Source organism: Gopherus flavomarginatus, chromosome 3 (genome assembly GCF_025201925.1).
Source record: "Gopherus flavomarginatus isolate rGopFla2 chromosome 3, rGopFla2.mat.asm, whole genome shotgun sequence".
NCBI lineage: Eukaryota > Metazoa > Chordata > Testudines > Testudinidae > Gopherus > Gopherus flavomarginatus.
This window is the reverse complement of record NC_066619.1, coordinates 266026428-266045415: the sequence shown is the minus strand read 5'-3', so window position 1 is coordinate 266045415 and position 18988 is coordinate 266026428. Positions and strand designations below refer to the sequence as shown.

At 39.6% G+C, this 18988-nt stretch overlaps 1 protein-coding gene across 9 annotated transcripts in view; it reads left to right on the top strand.

Annotated features, from left to right (window-relative positions):
• The window catches only part of HTT (huntingtin), a 232497-nt gene that overhangs the window by 31290 nt on the left and 182219 nt on the right, over window positions 1–18988 (top strand). For 7 of the 9 annotated variants that reach the window (XR_007773556.1, XR_007773557.1, XM_050947252.1 and 4 more), the window contains exons 8-14: window positions 519–697; window positions 1269–1473; window positions 2438–2485; window positions 10654–10734; window positions 11990–12354; window positions 17862–17985; window positions 18450–18568. Coding sequence is in view for 7 of the 9 variants with exons in the window: in XM_050947252.1 (XP_050803209.1) it covers window positions 519–697; window positions 1269–1473; window positions 2438–2485; window positions 10654–10734; window positions 11990–12354; window positions 17862–17985; window positions 18450–18568 (1121 nt within the window). In the remaining 2 variants the exon portion in view is untranslated. Of the gene's footprint in view, window positions 1–518; window positions 698–1268; window positions 1474–2437; window positions 2486–10653; window positions 10735–11989; window positions 12355–12379; window positions 12502–17861; window positions 17986–18449; window positions 18569–18988 lie in introns of those variants that run through there. The other 2 variants (XM_050947253.1, XM_050947257.1) reach the window with 2 other exon arrangements.

The window sequence follows — 18988 nt, the reverse complement described above, 5'->3', positions numbered from 1 at the left end:
CCCCCGGCTCTGCAGTCCTACCTGCGGATGGTCAGCTGCTTCCTCGGCTCGGGTGGAGCTGCCGCAGTCATGCGAGCAGCTGACCGTCCGCAGGCACGACTGCTGCAGCTCCACCGGACCAGCGGACCCTCCGCAGGCACCACTGTGGCAGCTCCACTGGAGCCGCCTGTCGCCCCCTCCGGCAAAATTCCGCCCCCTAATAATGCTGGTGCCCTAGGCGATTGCCTAAGCCGCCTAAATGCAAGCACCGGCCCTGCACCAAGGGAAGAATGTCTGACTTGGGTGCACACATTCCTCTGAAGTGGAATGGACATGTGCCACACATCTTGAAGGACAATTACATAGCACGTTAGTAAGCTTTTTTGTTCTCCACTACTCTTGCTTTTTTAGTGACACTTCTGACATAGGTGTGTGGGTTTTTTTTGTTTTTATTGGATAAGTAAAAGAACTGATGATGTCTTGAGTTAATGTATAGTACTTGTACTACCAATAAGATAAGAGTCATAACTTTTTTGCAGGTTTGTTGGTTCCTGTGGAAGATGAACATCCTACTCTTTTAATTCTTGGAGTACTGCTCACACTAAGGTATCTAATACCGTTACTGCAGCAGCAAGTAAAGGATACCAGTCTGAAAGGCAGTTTTGGTGTAACACGAAAAGAAACAGAGATTTCACCTTCTCCAGATCAGCTTATACAGGTGAGAGCTGAATGGTAACTCTTTCAAAGTACTAATTGGCTTACGAGCCAGCAAACCTCCTTGTAATGTACAGTATAATGGATTTCTCATATTTATTGTCAACTATTTTAGTTCTGAGTTGGGAGCCATTTACAGTTTATTTTTGTCAATATTATTTTATTTGATTATGTGCTTGCCCATTGACTAGCAAAATATGAATATTACTACAAAGCAAAGTGCAATGGCAATATTATGAATTAGTAATTCTAAGGAGCTGAGGAAGCAGAAGCTGGCAAGGTTTGTGATGGTCAAGTGCAAAATACACTTATTTGACTTGCCTTCTCTAATATAGCAATGTGTACCTTTTTAAAAATAAAAACCCTACCAAAACAAAACACATTGCACACACAATTTTCTCTGTGGGAAGAGGATGAGATCAAACAAACTACATGTGACAGATGTTAGTCACGTCACTTAATGCACTGCTGGAAGTTGCTTAGAACCTCTGGCTGCAAGAGTGGTGTAGGAGCCTATTTAGAAAAGGAGATAGATAGTTATAAATATTTACTAGTAAGGTTTCTTTGATTTCTAGGTCTATGAATTGACTTTGCATTACACTCAGCACCAGGACCACAATGTTGTGACTGGAGCTTTAGAACTATTACAGCAACTTTTTAGAACACCACCGCCTGATCTTCTTCATGCCCTGACCACTTCAGGAGGCATTACACAGGTCAGTGTATCCAAAGACGAGTCTATCAGCAGAAGCCGCAGTGGAAGCATAGTGGAGTTTATAGGTAAGCAATATTTTTGGTGTTTTAGCTGAGAGATCAACACATATTGCAGGCTCTTTAAATTCATTAGTTAGCCAGAATGATAAAAGATTAGTGTTAAAAAATGGTGTGTGGAAACTTCAGGCTTGTTCAGAAGTAAGTGTGCAGATTCTTTATGCGTGTAGAGGAAATTGGTAAAGATTGGCATTAGGGATAATGTTCTTAATATACACATCTTAGTACAGTCTTATGTTTTGTACTTATCTCCTTTTTGTTTAACCAAAAGTTGTAAGACCACCATTCTAATTGATAACTTTGAGAAAATTAATACCCTTCTTACCAATCTTTTGTCCAGGCTGCTGTGATGCATAGAAAGCCAATCTAATAAAAATGTACATTAACTATATGAAAGCTCCTTGCCAATTGTCTAGTTTACTACCAACAATAAGCACAAATTCTCAGTGCAACTATTAAGCTTGTTTATAATTTTGTTTCTTTAGGTTTTGATGCTCTTGTCTATGAAGTACGTGTTCTTATAAATGAAATATTGTCTTAACTTTTTAATTTCCAGAAAAGAAAATGTTAGCCCCACATTGGATTTTTAAAAAAAACTTCAATTTTATGGTGGACTCATTTTCTATATTAGAGAGAAGAATGAACTTTCCAATCTCTCTGATTTACAAGTTTTCTGATAATAGATGATAATTCATTAGCCAGGCCGAAAAAAAAAACAACAAAAAACCCCCTGATATTTCAATGACAAATGAATTGTATATTTTTAAAAGTAAAATAGTTCAGTTGAATTTATTTTCCTGGAGTGCAAAGAAGTGACTGAGTACAACATTTTAGAGATACTGTACATGACAAGGATTTGAAACCTTAAAAGAAACACATTTTCTATTTAATTTCTAAACTTTATCTAATGGCCTTATGAGGCTATTAGAATTCCTTCTTAATTTCAGCAGCTGTTCTTTTCCGTGATTTGCAGCTACAGGGGGGTCTTCATGCAGCCCTTGTCTGTCAAGAAAACTAAAAGGTGACTATCTTCAGAATCACAGTTGCTTAATCACATGCTTTTCTGATTTTTCACTTCGTTTGTCTTGCTAAATTTTGATTTCTATTCACTAATGTGTTCCTCTTTGCAACTGAGATTAAAGAGCATAAATCTAATTTTTGTAAGAGTTTGATGCTACTACCAAGATATAGTGAAGTAATTAAAAAAGCAGAATATTATTGCAATTTTTTTCTTTGCTTTGTTGGCAGAATTATTTTGATCATTGTTGATGCAGCTTTCACTGAACAGGGTCCGGTTACCTTTTTTAACAACAATATTTGACTTGGAATGAAACAGGCACAACAGTTAACAGACAATTAAATTGGAAAATTATGCTTTTTGATCTTTCTAACTGTTGCATTCCTTCACTAATGCATGTGTATGTCTTGCATGTTTTAAAATATCACTTGTGCTCTGATCTGGTCTGTGATGACTAACACTGCTCACTTATGATTATTAGCTATCATTTTGATTTTTTTCTCCATCACTGGAGGTTTATGTTGAAATGTTAGTTTGAGCTATCACCCTTAGACATTGTGTGCAGTTTGACCATGATAACGTACTTCATGTTCAGTCATACTCATGTAGTTTTTCTAAAGAAACTTGACAGCAGTAATGGAGTCATTTTAGACACCCTATATCAGGATTCACTAGTTCTGTCTCCTGCTGTGCCACTGCACAATCCCATTGGCTTCTGTGGTACTCTGTGTGGGAACAGAGGTCTGTGCTAACAAATTCCAGTATAGGCTTTGGGGTAGAGAAGGAGGTATAGGGGAGAAAAATACCTTTCCTGAGATAAACAGTTTAGAAGTAGAACGGGGATTCAACAAGCATGTGTTGCCACTACATCAATTAGGGCCACTATAGCACCTAATTTACACTGTTTCAAATATGCTCTTTTTTCCCTCTAATTGGTTATTTTTTGTGTTAAAATAAATAAACTATTCTTGATCTCAGTGTGATAATCTGTGATGTTGCTGAATGGAATGGATGCTTGGGAGCTACAGTGGTAGGTCTGTATAAGACTCATTTTAGGAAAGATAAAGGAAGAGATAATATTGAGAAAGTAGAATCTATTTCTATATGCATCTGGAAGCCAGCTTACTATGCAACAAATAAGTGAACATGTTACACTATGTACTAATAAAGGTGTAATCTTTGTTTTCCATGTTTGGTTTAAATATTTTGAATATAGCAGTAAGTCTTCAGTAAAATAAGTTTATATTTTACTAATAATGATTATAGATTAAACAGTCCTTAAATTAAAAAAACATTAAACTGTCTACAATTAATTAATATAATCTTCATTTGATAAAACACGTTTTGCACATCTTGTGTCTTTGCTTAATGTCAGATCCTGCCTGTTTAGATGATCATGAAATGAGAGCTGATATTATAATTTACATGTAGCTGCATGTAGCAGGCTCTGAGGTCAGAAGGGACCATCGTGATCCTCTAATGTGCAGGATATCAGAACCTTACCCACCCACTCCTGAAATAGACCCCTGACCTCTGGCTGAGTTACTAAAGGCCTCAAATCATGCTTAAAGACTTCAATTTACAGAGACTTCAGCATTTACTCTAGGTTAAAGCTGCAAGTGACCCAGGTCCCATACTGCAGAGGAAGGGAACCCCTCCACCCCACAGGGTCTCTGCCAATCTGTCCTGGGGGAGAATTCCTTTTTTACCCCAGATATTACCCTGAGCATGTGGGCAGGACCCACCAGGCAGATACCTGGGAAAGAATTCTCTGTAGTAACTCACAGATCTCCCCATCTAGTGTCCCAACTCGAGCCATTGAGGAATTTTTCTACTGGAAGTTACCAGTGGGCCACATGCCATTGTAGGCAGTCCCATCACACCTGCCCCTCCATAAGCTTATCAAGGTCATTCTTGAAGCCAATTAGGTTTTTTGCCCCCGTTGTTTCCCTTGAAAGGCTATTCCAGAACTTCACTCCTCTGATGGTTAGAAACCTTCACCTAATCTTGAGCCTAAATTTTTGGATGGTCATTTGTTCTTGTGTCCACCTTGAGGCTTAACTTAAATAACTCTTCTTCCTCCCTGTTTTTTATCTCTCTGATGTATTTATAGAGAGCAATATCATCTCTCCCCTCAGTCTTCTTTTGGTTAGGCTAAACAAGCCAAGGGTTGGACTATGGCTATTGTAGTATCCTAACTGCATTTTACTTGTGCATATTTTAATCCCATACTTCATGTTTATTCCGGTAGTCTTCGGAATAGATGAACAGAATATTCAGTCTAATTATCAGTTCTTACCATGAATTTCAAAGATGCATTTCCCTTTTAGAGAAGACTTTAAAAATTAGCAGAAGGAGCTAGCTGCATTGAAGTGGATTTCTAATTTTGCAGTTTACTAGCATTCGGAGCATTGGGATTCTGCTCTTTTTGCTAGGAGTGGGGCTATTGGACTTTTAATACACTCCCCATGGGTCAATGGGTGGAGAGGTGAGGAAAGGGAGGGAGAGAAACAGCAGCATTTGATTCCACCCCCAACACTCTAATATTCTGCACTCTCTTGGTGCTGTTGCTTCAGGGTTTCTGTGGTTTTAGTTTAGGCTTTGATTTATGTTTGGGCCATATTTTGAAGGCAGCCTTGTCAACCATAAGAATGAAAGACTACATATTTTCTAAATGAATGCTTACATTTTGGACCACAACTGTACAGAATCTTAAAAACAAAAGAGCAATTACCTGTCATTTGCATGGCCACATAATCATATTCTACAAAGGGGCCTGAACAGAGCTAAAGTTGACTTCAGCTGTCATTCACAATTTAATTTGCAATTAGTCTTAAATTTGGGAAACTAAAAACTGTCCTTTTTAGTTTCTTTAAAATGTCTAAATGCATGAAAAATTGGAAAATGAAATATTGTCTTCCCTAGTTTTGATGGTGGAAATCCTAGTAGTAGTTTTTTCATCCTTTCATGGGTATAGGTGTATGTGTGATTTATTGCTGATCGTGTGACTGGTCTGTACACAATGTGCAGTGTCTGCCCTGAGGACATTGAAAATCCAGAATATGTGGATTATAAAAAATGTGAGGAAGCTTGGAGCAATGGGCAAATTAGTACACCTCTACCCCAATATAGTGCTGTCCTCGGGAGCCAAAAAACTTACTGCATTATAGGTGAAACCACGTTATATTGAACTTGCTTTGATCCACTGGAGCACACAGTCCCAGCCCCTCGGAGCGCTGCTTTACCGTATTATATCCAAGTTCGTGTTATATTGGGTCGCGTTGTATCGGGGTAGAGGTGTAGCATATTACTTGTAGTATCAGAGAAGTAGTGGCATTTAGGAAGGATTTGAATGAGGAGAAGGTGTTGAATCTTTCAAGGAAGGTGTTTATTTTCCAAGTGTGTCCAGGTTTGAATTAAATAGGTGTTACAACTTGGGATTATAAAAAAATTTTTTTCAGAAAAACCCACTGTCTTGTTAGTTCAGTCTTCACTTCCTTACCAGTTTTGGTGTCATCCCAGTATTCCATTTTTTGCTTGAGGAGTGGAGAATTCACGACTTGACACTTCAAATGTAAAAACCAAGCCAAAAACTGCCATTCCTTTATGCATCAAGAACAAATAAAAAGGGCAAAACCTCACTTCTTTTCCCTTTGCTGGTCATCTTTAATGATGGTGACCAGCAAAATCCCTGGAAAAATCATGGAGCAGGTCCTCAAGGAATCCATTCTGAAGCGATTAGATGAGAAAAAATTGATCAGGAACAGTCAGCATGGATTCACCAAGGGCAAGTCATGCCTGACTAACTTAATTACCTTCTGTGATGAGATAACTGGCTCGGGCTCTGTGGATGAGGGGAAAGCAGTGGATGTGTTATTCCTTGACTTTAGCAAAGCTTTTGATACGGTGTCCCACAGTATTCTTGCCAGCAAGTTAAAGTAGTATGGGCTGGATGAATGGACTATAAGGTCGGGGACAACTCACCCTGCAGCGCCTCTTGCTGGTTGTCCAGGGAATTAGCTTTTCCAGCCTCCGGAGCACCCTCTGCAGGCCGATGCCCCGCTGGCCCCGTGTCTCTCCGGGCCCTCGGTGCCCCTTTGCCTAGGGGTTCTGCCCCCTGGCAGTGCCCTCACAACTCTGGGTCTCCCCTCCCCGGGGAACCTCCAACCCTCTATCCCTCACCTCGCCTCAGTCTGCGGCAACTGCCAGTCACCATCTAGCCCCTGCTCACTGGGGCTGACTGCAGTGTACAAGTCATTCATCATCGGCATGGAGGGTTTGGACCTGCTGCCTTTGCCTACCCTGGGCTGCCCCTCTGCAACCCCAGTACTTTTCCGGCCTTTATCAAGGCCTGCAGCCTAGGGAGTTTCCAGGCTGGAGCTCCCCAGCTCCTCTAGCCTTTCCCCAGCCCTGCTCCACTCAGGTACCCTGTTCAGCTCCCAAGCAGTCAGGCCCATTACTCTCTTCAGCTAGAGAGAGACTGCCTGAGTTCCTGGCTCCCAGCCTCTTGTAAGGCCAGCTGTGGCCTGATTGGGGTGTGGCCCCAGCTGTGGCTGCCTTCCCCAATCAGCCTAGCTTAAGGCTCCCAGCCCCAGCTCTCTCCAAGGGCTGGCTTTTAACACCTTCTGAGGTGGAGTGGGTAATCACCCCGCTACAGGTGGATGGAAAGCTGGCTAGATCGTCAGGCTCAACGGGTAATGATCAATGGCTCCATGTCTAGTTGACAGCCAGTATCAAGTGGAGTGCCTCAAGGGTCGGTCCTGGGGCTGGTTTTGTTCAATATCTTCGTTAATGATCTGGAGGATGGCGTGGACTGCACCGTCAGCAAGTTTGCAGATGACCCTAAACTGGGAGGAGTGGTAAATACGCTGGAGGGTAGGGATAGGATACAGAGGGACCTAGACAAATTAGAGGATTAGACCAGAAGAAATCTCATGAGGTTCAACAAGGACTAGTGCAGAGTCCTGCACTTAAGACAGAAGCATCCCATGCACTGCTACAGACTAGGGGCCGAATGGCTAGGCAGCAGTTCTACAGAAAAGGACCTAGGGGTTACAGTGGACGAGAAGCTGGATATGAGTCAACAGTGTGCCCTTGTTGCCAAGAAGGCTAACAGCATTTTGGACTGTGTAAGTATGGGCATTGTCAGCAGATTGAAGGACATGATAATTCCCCTCTGTTTGGCATTGGTGAGGCCTCATCTGGAGTACTATGTCCAGTTTTGGGCCCCACACTACAAGAAGGATGTGGAAAAATTGGAAAGAGTCCAGCGGAGGGTAACAAAAATGATTAGGGAGCTGGAGCACATGGCTTGTGAGGAGAGGCTGAGGGAACTGGGATTGTTTAGTCTGCAGAAGAGAAGGATGAGGGGGGATTTGATAGCTGCTTTCAACTAGCTGAAAGGGGGTTCCAAAGAGAATAGATCTAGACTGTTCTCAGTGGTACCAGTTGATAGAACCAAGGAGTAATGATCTCAAGTTGCAGTGTGAGAGGTTTAGGTTGGATATCGGGAAAAACTTTTTCACTAGGAGGGTAGTGAAAGCCCTGGCTGGGATGATTTAGTTGGGGATTGGTCCTGCTTTGAGCAGTGGGTTTGGACTAGATGACCTCCTGAGGTCCCTTCCAACCCTGATATTCTATGATTTAATGATCATATACTGAGTCTTCTGTGCTTGAGATTCAGAACACAGTATAACCTTAAGTATACACAGCCATTTTCTGCATAATTATTTTAAAAAATGTTCTCATGCTTTTACAGCACAAAAAAGAGAATTTTTAGTTGCATTATTTTCCAGAGTATCGTGGAGTTACACAATTCCAAATTCCACAACTACATTTTTCCTTATCTGTAGGCTTGGGTACTCTAAAACTTAATGGTGCTATGGATAAACACAATTCTGTAACTCTGTATTAACAGAGCTGTGTTTCATATTTTTACTTCACATGAAAAATACAAAACCAAGAATATTAAATGCAAATGTCTGTGTTAATGCAGCCTTGTGTTTGCATCATAAAAGAAAACAAAATTGGAAATGCAAAACAATTCTCTGCCACGCATTTTGGATTACTGGTTAGTCTTTCTAAATATGTAGTTTAGTAGTATGTGTCACATAAGCTGCTAATACTATTATCATATTAACTCTTTTATTTCTTGGGTGTGTTTAATGTATTTTATTGCATTAGGTGGGGTTTTGCATCTCTATGTAACCCATACACATTTTAAAAAAAAAAAGTATTATAGCCCTTGCTGAGCACCCCATTGTGGGATTTATTAGGCTACTGTGTTAGACTCAAACTTTGCATCGCTCACAGGCTTTTAAATTTAGAGTGTGAGCAGCATCTGGACATGGACTTGCTCTGGCCTTTCAGGCTCACTCCTGGGGTGCAGACTGGTGCAATGCTGGTATCTTCTCGGGATGTGAAGCCCTGCAGCTGAGCTACCCTTGATCCCAAGACCAATATGGACCTCCCAGGTCTCACCAGTAGCTCACGCATGCCTTCTCCAGAGCTCCATCTTCATGGATACTCCGGATTACTGTTTCACCTTTTGGGGATTTTGTGACAATTAAACCAGGAACACACAGACTTTGTAAAGGCACTTCTAAACCACACACACTTTACTTCTTGGCCATGTCTATACTTTGAGTGCTTTGCTAGTATATCTATATTGGTATGTGTATGTTGGCAAAAGGCTCCTAGTGTGGATGCAGGTTGTACCAGCAAAGCTGTGCTTTTACATCTACGTGAGGGGCTTTTGGGGACACAGCTGTCAGTCAGGGATCACACTTCTTTACATCCCTGATTGACAGAGCTATGCTGGCAAAAGTCTGTCGTGTAGACCTGGCCATAAACAAAGCACACAAGATATACAGATCTATGGGAAAATATCAAACACTGGCACGTGAGACCCTCCTCAGTTTTCTCACCCCTTCTGAGAGCTGTTTGAGTCTTAATCAGCATCTTCTGGCGCCCAGTCTTCTGCAGCCCTTCTACTCCTGCCCAGTCTTGTCTTCTAGTTTTGATATGCTGCCTCCTTGTTAGAGAGTTTCCCTTTTAACAGCAGATTCCAGTACTCTTCCTGTCCTTTCCTTGGAATAATTCCACTCTGTAATTCTTTATGGACTGCGGTTTCAACCCTCAGTCTTTGTTACTGAGGGGTAAGAGACATTTGCAAGCCAAATATTTTTGGCTGGTAGAATCTAATACCCTGATAAGGGAAGGTTATTGCAATGCTGATGGTCCTTAATGTCTGCTCTATTCAGAGGAGACACCCAGACCTTAGAATCATAGAAGATTAGGGTTGGAAGGGACCTCAGGAGGTCATCCAGTCCAACCCTCTGCTCAAAGCAGGACCAATCCCCAGACAGATTTTTTTTCCCCAAATCCCAAATGGCCCCCTCAAGGACTGAACTCACAAGCCTGGGTTTAGCAGGCCAATGCTCAAACCACTCTCCCTTTAAACAAGAGGATTGATGCAAGGATACAATGAAAGCTATGAGTAAGGGTATAAGCATACAGAGAATTCATAAAAGATTGGAATTCATAAGTTCACATAAACAGATTCCCAAACTGTCATGCAAAGCAATCAGCCTTCATTGTCCACTTCTCCCCGACTACATAGTAAAATGCTGTCTGCTCTTTCTCTTAGCTATTTATTTTCCCCATATCCATTATTTTATAATAACCTAGATATTTTTTCAGTGCAAGAATAAATAATGTACTTAAAAGAGGGTAGACATTTTACATCTGACTTTTGTTCCATGTATGCAATGTTGTAGCCACGTTGGTCCCAAGATATTAAACAAGGTGCATGAGATAATCTTTTATTGGACCAACTTCTGTTGGTGAGACACAAGCTTTTGAACTTAAACGGAGCTCGTCTTCAGGGCTGGGAAATGTACTCTAGAGTATCATAGCTAAATACAAGGTGGAACAGAGCTAAACAAATTGTTCCATCTTGTATTTAGGTGTGACACTCCCGAGTACATTTCCAGCCCTGAAAAAGAGTTTTGTGTAGCTTGGAAGCTTGTTTCTCTCACCAACAGAAATTGGTCCAATAAAAGATATTATCTCACCTACCATCTCTCTTTTTTTAAAAGAATTGAGATTGTTTCCAGGGTATAGGATAGCATTTTTAGCAAATTTAAACATATTGCTGCATCATTTATCAGGTAAAGTACTTTTAGGAGAAGAAGAAGGCTTGGAGGATGACCCTGAAACACGGTCAGAAGTCAGCACTGCAACTTTTGCAGGTAGGACTGCATTCTTTTTAACATGGAGTTTTTGGTGTCATTTCTGCGTTTCTGTAAGCTGTTCAGCAAGTCCACCTTGAATAGTAAATAGGTGTCTGTCCATAAAGTATGATTGACTAAAAATAGAATAGCCCAAGGTTATATACAGTTACATTTTACCATCTCCTTTACCTTTATCATTTATCCTTTGTTTGTTTACGAAGTGTGGAGATTGTTGTCTTATTCAACTGTGATTATGAAATTTGCGTAGTTGAGGATTAAAGAGGAAACAGCATAAAATCTCTTTAATGCGGCATCATGTATTTAAAAGAATCATTATTTTAAAACTTAATTTAAAGGGATAAAAATGAATTTAAAATCTAGGAAGAGTTGAATGTAGTTTTAAGTACTACACCTGTTCCTGAGTTAGTCCTGCCAATCTTTCTCTTTACAATTATATTTTCATATTTTAAAAAAATGTTTCTATTCATTATTTCTGTGTTGAAAGACCTGAAGACAGGGGAAAAAGACTGCCTATACACAATGTGCTGTCAAATGCACTAAGTAAACAAATTTAAATCTATAGATTTTTTTTTTTTTTTTGCTGATCTTTCTGTTAAAGTAATCTTGGTGTTTCTTGTGACAGTAAGTGAATAAACTTTCACAGTGTTTTTATTATCAGTTTGCCTTTAAAATATCTGCCTACCTTCTCATCTCCTTCATTCTAGTCGCTTGCAACTGTTTCTTGCTGTTATTTTAAAATGTTGTTTTTAAAGTGCTGTTAGCAATCATAGTAACAGAAGATGAACAAGTAGTATTTTTTAAAGTAGAAGATGCATACTATTTAGAAACATAACTCCCTCAGACTCGTATCCAAATTTGCATACACTTTCTTTATTGAATTTTAAAACCCTGCTTCAGGCATCTTAAGCCATAATTAAAAAAGATGGTTCTTGGACTACAGTGTTCAAATCCAAAAGGACTAAATATGGGCCTTAAGGTGCTGGTTACAGCCTTTTTAGAAGAAGCAATGAAAAGTTAAAAAGGCTGTACTATACCTAAATGGCTTACAGGGATTTACCTCCCTAGCAATATTTTAATGCTTCATTCACTGCTCCCTTCAAAGCCTTTTCGCTTAATCCAGTTTTATATTAGAGATATAAAGCTGAATTTGATTATTTTATTTTTCTTTGGTGTTTAAATCTTTTTTCTTCAAGTGTATGCAGAATATTTTCTTGATAGATGACTTTGGATCACTAATTGCTTTTTGTTTCAGCCTCCATGAAGAGTGAGATAACCAGTGAATTAGCTTCTTCATCAGGAGTATCATCAGCTGGATCAATAGTAAGTTCTGCAGCTGATCCCACAGGACATGACATCATCACTGAGCAGCCACGTTCACAACATGCTTTGCAATCAGACTCTGTAGACCTGACCAGTTGTGATTTGGCCAGCACAACTACTGAAGGGGAAGAGGATGACATGCTTAGTCGGAGCTCCAGCCAAATCAGCACTGTCCAGTCAGACCCCACTATGGACTTGAATGATGGCACGCAGGCTTCTTCACCAGTTAGTGATAGCTCTCAGACTACCACAGAAGGTCCAGATTCAGCTGTGACCCCTTCGGACAGTTCTGAAATTGTAAGTGTGCAACGGGCAGAGCGGGTATCCCAGTCTTCTTCTGAGGGGCCCGACATATCTCAGAGCTCCTCCATGGAGGGCCCAGACTTGGACACATCTACTTATTCATCTTCTACTTTCCCGTTCTCAGCTAGTAACACTGAAAAGGTCGGCAGCTCATAGCTTTAACTGATGGCTTGACCTCATTTTAACACTTTCACTGCAGCTTTAAAAAATGAATTGCTGTTTATAAAAATTAGTTTGAACACAAGGCTTTAAACTTGACCTCTGTGTATTAAACACACTATAAAATTACTCTTTTCACTGAAAGAATGAAAATATTAATGGGTTTTCATGAGTAATTTTCTAAATATTACATGCTTCATTTTAATGGCTCGTTAGCCCTTAAAACTAACTAAATTGTAAACCTTCCATTTAAAAGGGCTAGTGAAAGTGTTAAAGGATGAACCTTCCATTTGGAATTATAGATAAATACCCCTCAAGTCTGAGTGTTTCAACCTCATGCCTTCATGTTGCATATTCTGTGGCTTATTGCCTGTGCTTTTTCACTTGGAAATTGTTTTACTACCTCTTGTTATACTCTCTTGGAATGTCTGTTACGTTGCATAACTTCATATGCACCACACATTGATGCTTTTTATGCTTACTTCAAGCATTTATTCAGTAGTGTACTCTACAGATATTTCAGTATGCCCATCTCTTTTCGGTAAAGATGTCATGTAGTTGAAAAAGAACAATTCAACAGACACTAATGCTTTTTTTTTGTTTTTCTTTGTTTTAAAAACTTTTTTTTAAGGGATTTGGCAAATGACAATCAAATGCAGATATGTAGCATATCGACCCTCAATTCAGGCTTCCAAATGTGTTGTCAGTGCTTGACCTAAAAACAGCTCTGTGAACTCATTGAAGATAAGTTGGGAAGAATAAATGACCTGTGGAGTTGTTTTTAAAAATGGCTACTTTATAAATGTGACAGACAGGTACTCTTGCACAAAAGTGGGGTCAGATTGTGCAGAAGAGAAGTAGTAATATTTTCTCAAACTCTGACCAGCACTTAAATGCTCATAATGCAAAAATGAGCTGGTGTTCAGAGTAGATTGTACAGATCTTTGTAATAGGATTGACCACCTCCTTTCTTGCAAGCTCCCAATAGTGAAATAGCTAAGATCATTGATTTCTAAGTGGTCGTCATCATCAGGCTTCAGAGTGAATGCTATATTCACAAGAATTGGAGAGTTCCCATTTCCCTTAAAGCTGTTGCTTCAGGCTGTCCGCATATTTGGGCTGATATCACTGCATTGGTTTAGACTCGTTCAGATTATGACGGTTTTCTTTGCAATCATGAAGTTTGAAGTCTTAAGCTTTTTTAAAGCCTTAAATATTAAGGCCAGAAAGGACTATTAAGATCATAGTCTGACCTTCTGCATCACACAGGCCATAGACTCTCACCCAGTAATTTCTGCATCAAACCTCTACAGATGCTCCCCGACTTACGCAAGCGTTCTGTTCTGGAATACCTTGCATAAGTTGAACTTTGCATAAGTTGGGAATGTATACCCGACAATTATGTACGCGCAAAAAAAAAGCTTACAGAACTTACGGAGCTTTTTCCATAAGTGCGGATTTGCGTAAGTCAGATCTTGCATAGCCCAGGGAGAGTCTGTAATTTCTGTTTGAGCTGTAGTATATCTTTTAGAAAGATATTCAGTCTTGATTTACAACTTCAAGCAATGATGAATACAAGATATCCATAAGTAATTGAAATTTAAATCCTGAAGCCTAAGATTCCGCCTTCAAGGAAAAGTATCAATTTGATAAGCTGCTGAGCCAGATGATCACACGTATCCCCCTTTACAGATGCACATATGCCAAATAGATACGTCCTTCACTGATAGTTTGTAACTCATACATATCTTTTATTTCCTCCTTTCAGTGTTTTTAGTATGCTCTCTTAGCACATAAACCATTGCTCTGATGTCCTGGGATTGTGAACTCTGGAAATGAACAGTTTGGACAGTTAAGGTCGTACAGAGTTCTTTTCAACATGAGTTGCAATCTAAAATTGTCAAAGGCTTTCATATTTCCTTGCTACAGTAACTCCTCGCTTAATGTTGAAAAATTCTACTTTAAGCGAAATGACGTTAAGCAAATCCAGTTTCACCGTAAGAATTAATGTAAATGGGGGTAGGGAGGGGGTAGGTTCCAGGGAAATTTCTTTTGCCAGACAAAAGACTATATTTTATATGTGTGTGTACACACACACACACACACACACACACGTATGTACATATACACATATATATTTTATATGTGTACACACACACACACACGTATGTACATATACACATATATATTTTATATGTGTACACACACACATACACAGTATAAGTTTTAAACAATCAATTTAATACTGTACACAGCAGTGATGATTGTGACGCTTGGTTGAGGAGTGAAGTCAGAGGATGGGATATTTCCCAGGGATAAATGATGCTAAATGATGAACTAGTGCTCGACTGAGCCCTCAAGGGTTAACACGTTAATGTAGCCTCACACTCTACAAGATAGCCCCATGGAAGGAGGGGAGACAGCATGGCAGAGAGAGACAGCCTGTGTGTGAGAGCGACACGAGCATTGCACCTTTTAAGTACCCTGACCCCACTCTAAGTACACTGCCTTTTTAAGTATCAGAGGGGTAGCTGTGTTGGTCTGGATCTATAAAAAGCGACAGAGGCCTGTGGCATCTTATAGACTAACAGACAAATTGGAATATAAAGTTTCGTGGGTGAATACCGACTTCATCCGATGCATGCACTGGATGAAGTGGGTATTCACCCATGAAAGCTTATGCTCCAATTTGTCTGCCTTTTTAAGTAGATCAGCAAGTTGAGACAGCAGCTGCTGCCAGCAAGCTCCCTCCATCCTGAGTCTTGTCGTGTCTCGTCTCCCCCGCCCCCCCCCCCCCGCAAAGATGAGGTAAAGAAGTGGGGAGTGGAGAGGAGGGGGACACCCTGACATTAGCACCCTTCTCCCACCTCACAGCAAGCAGGAGGCTCCTGGGAGCAGCTCTAAGACCAGGATAGTAGCAGCACACAGTGCAGGGGAGGGACAGTCTACTGCCTGGCAATTGGTAGCCTGCTGGGCTGCCACACAGGGAACTTACAGTAGCGGGGAGTTGATAGGGGGGCTGCTGGTCCACCCTGGTTCCAAGCCCCTACCCACTAGCTCCAACTGTCTGCTCTTTCTACAAGCAGTGGACAAAGCAGGCAGTTACAACGTTATAAGGGAGCATTGTGCAACTTTAAACGAGCATGTTCTCTAATTGATCAGCGAGGTACCAACAAAACTAACGTTAATCGGGACAACATTAAGTGAGGAGTTACTGTACCTGCTTTGGAAATCCAATACATATATCTTCAGTGAGGTTTAGTGATGCTTAATGCATATATAAAGTGCCTCTGAAAGGCATATTGTACTGTAAGTTGATAATTATCTAAACAATGAACTTGGAAATACCCAGAGATCACCTGGTATTTAGCAAACAGGTTAAGAATTAACCATTTTAGATGCAATCTCTCCTTAGGCCTGTTCATTCAGAACAGAATTTTATGACGGCATTGCAACACGTGTAACTGAAATTAGAATTTGTCCTGCTGAATCTTATTGCTGATTCCATTTGCTATGGAAATCATCTTCAATCATCATGAAACCCTGCAATACCATTTCTAGTCACTTTTTATTGTAAAACTATAGTGTAAAATACAAATACACTTTAAAAACCAGTGTTTGAAAAGGTTTTTATTTATCTGCCAAAACCTGAGTTCAGAGTTTGGAATCTTCTTCCGCAACAGCTAATCAAAACAGTTATCTAAAATTGTATTTCCTACATTGTCATAAGCTTTCCCCCGAAGTGCGGAACACTGAACTTGGGTTTTGGCAGGTAAGCAAAAGAGAAACTGCTTCACAAGTATTGTTTAAAAATATTTATTTTAAACACACATTAATGTAATGATTTGGCCTTTAAAAATATTTGAGTCTGTTTATTTTTAAGAAATCTATGGAAAATTTGATACCATGGCAATAATAAAGCAGAGTATTTGTGTATAAATCTAAATCTGTTATAGGTTTAGACAAGTAAGGAGAGAAGTTAGACTAAACACATACACAATAGGATTTTGAAATCCAAATAAGTGATGGAGTGACAATTCTGAAAGTGGTCATATCCTATATAATCAGGAGAGCTGGGCTTGCCTGTTTCGTGTTAAATTGGTTATCTTTGGTCTGTGGGCTTTTTCTGTCTTCTGTCTTTGTTTATGGAGTTTCCTGCCATATGAAATCCAAAAACGCTATCTCTTGTTTTCTTAAAGATATGTCATTTTAATTTGATATTTGGTTACACATTTTAAATACTTTCAGACTTTTTTTTTAAATTTATAGGCTGCTTTTTATTTGCATTGTATAGATGGTTGCTGTCATAAAAACCATGAGGGTTGTTTCTAGCTAGTTTGTTGTTGGGATGAGAGTTGAGGTGTCACTTCATCTTCCTGCATGCTTATATAATTTTTGTAAGTCTGGGATTTGCTGTAAGTAGGTTCTTACAGGTCCTTTTAATATTTTAAAGAGAACTATTAAATGATTATAAAGATTTTGTTCCATAATTATATGGTTGGATCTTAGACTTTTATAAATTAAAGACGAGACTGTTCATAGTCATTTCCTGGCCAGTGCATGAGAGGAATGTTAAAGGTAACTGACTCAATCATCATATTGTTTATGTATTTATTTTCATCTTATCATCTAAGCAGCTAAAATTTCTTGACAGCTTAATTGGTATCTTTCACTTTAATGATTTACATGGCATTTTGCAGCTAGAAAATTAAGTTACCTGCAGATAGTATAGCTGTGAAATGTTGTTTTGCTACCTTTTTGGTGGTGGTCTCTTTACATTAATTAAATAAGTGGCAGGTCCATAACATTAGTATCAGAGGTTGGGTTTTAAAAAAAAAACAAAAAACCAACTCATTTCTATTAGACTTTGCATTAGAATGAAGGGATACTCTCATTTTATCTTGAAGAGGTCCAGCCCTATGTTTTGTGGTGCACAGTGGGATCACTGCTAGACTTCCATTACTCACATACTGCATCTGAGGTCTTTGGAGGGTTTGGCAGCTGGACAATTTAGGTCAAGCTGGGGCCTTAGAAGGGGATGGTGGAAGTTGATAGCAGGTGGCATGGAGGATCAGTTTGCCTCACATCAACGAGAAAGGCCCAAGCCATAGTACAGAGGCAGGCTCCAATCTAAGTCAGGTCTGTGAGCTATCAAGATCACAATTTTGCATCTTGGAAAAATGAGGAATCTGAGAACTGTGGGGCCAGCACATAGCTGCAGGCTTATGCTAACATGCATCAGACTGACTTTGGTTTGTGAATTACTAACATTGCATGTTTGTGCTCTGACTTGTGCACTCAAAGTTAGTCTACTCTAAAAGTTCATTTCTTGTATATCTTAGATTCTAGAGGGTACTGAAAGCCAGTATTCTGGAATGCAGATTGGACAGCTGCAAGATGAGGAAGATGAAGCTGCAAATGTTCTCCATGATGACTCTTCAGAGCCTTTCAGAAATTCTTCCCTTGGTATGTTGATAAATAGGAAAAATCAATTACAAAAATAGTAGCATCTTTCATCTGATTTCCAGCAAGACTGATTATCTATTTTATGTCTACCAGAAACAAATATAACAACATTCTGATGAAAGTACACTTCTACCCCGATATAACGTGACCCAATATAACACAAATTCGGATATAACGCGGTAAAGCAGTTCACCAGGGGGACGGGGTTGCGCACTCCAGCAGATCAAACCAAGTTCAATACAACACGGTTTCACCTATAATGCAGTAAGATTTTTTGGCTCCCAAGGACAGCGTTATATCGAGGTAGAGGTATATTTTTGTTTCTTTAACAAATCGTTTTACTTGTTATTTGTAGGCTACTTTTTTAACTGTCTGGTAATAAACTTCAGTTAAAAGTGTGTGATCTGCATTTAGCTTAATTTACATCTTAAATAATGTGCTATGTATCGTTTTTTTTAATGAAGCCCTTCAGCAACCACACTTATTGAAAAACATGGGCCATAGCAGGCAGCCTTCTGACAGCAGTGTAGATAGATTCATGGCAAAAGAAGAAACAGTAGAATCTGTTGATCACGAAAATAAGGTAAGACATTCTCACACTCAAAGTGGGTTTTTAAGTTAGGTGTTTGTTAAATTTTCAAAACAAGCATACATGAAACAACTAATGGAATTCTGCTTTATAAGCAGATAATTTTGTAATCTGTACAATAGTAGGTATACTTTACAGTATATGTCCCAGCTTAAAAAAAGTGCATTCCAGTCATCAACATTCTACTTGTAATTAAAACTTCCTAGGTCACATAAAATACACTATCTTGAAAACTTACATATACAGAAGACGGTACACTATTAGGCAAACATAAATAGACAAGTTATGCAATTAAGGGTGTCAGAACTGCAGAGAGAAAAAGAACAAATCCCCCTTGCTGTGTGCATGAAGAGTAGCAAAGGGACATGTAATGAATTTTTCATCTGCTGCTCAAATATCATTGAACTGACCACC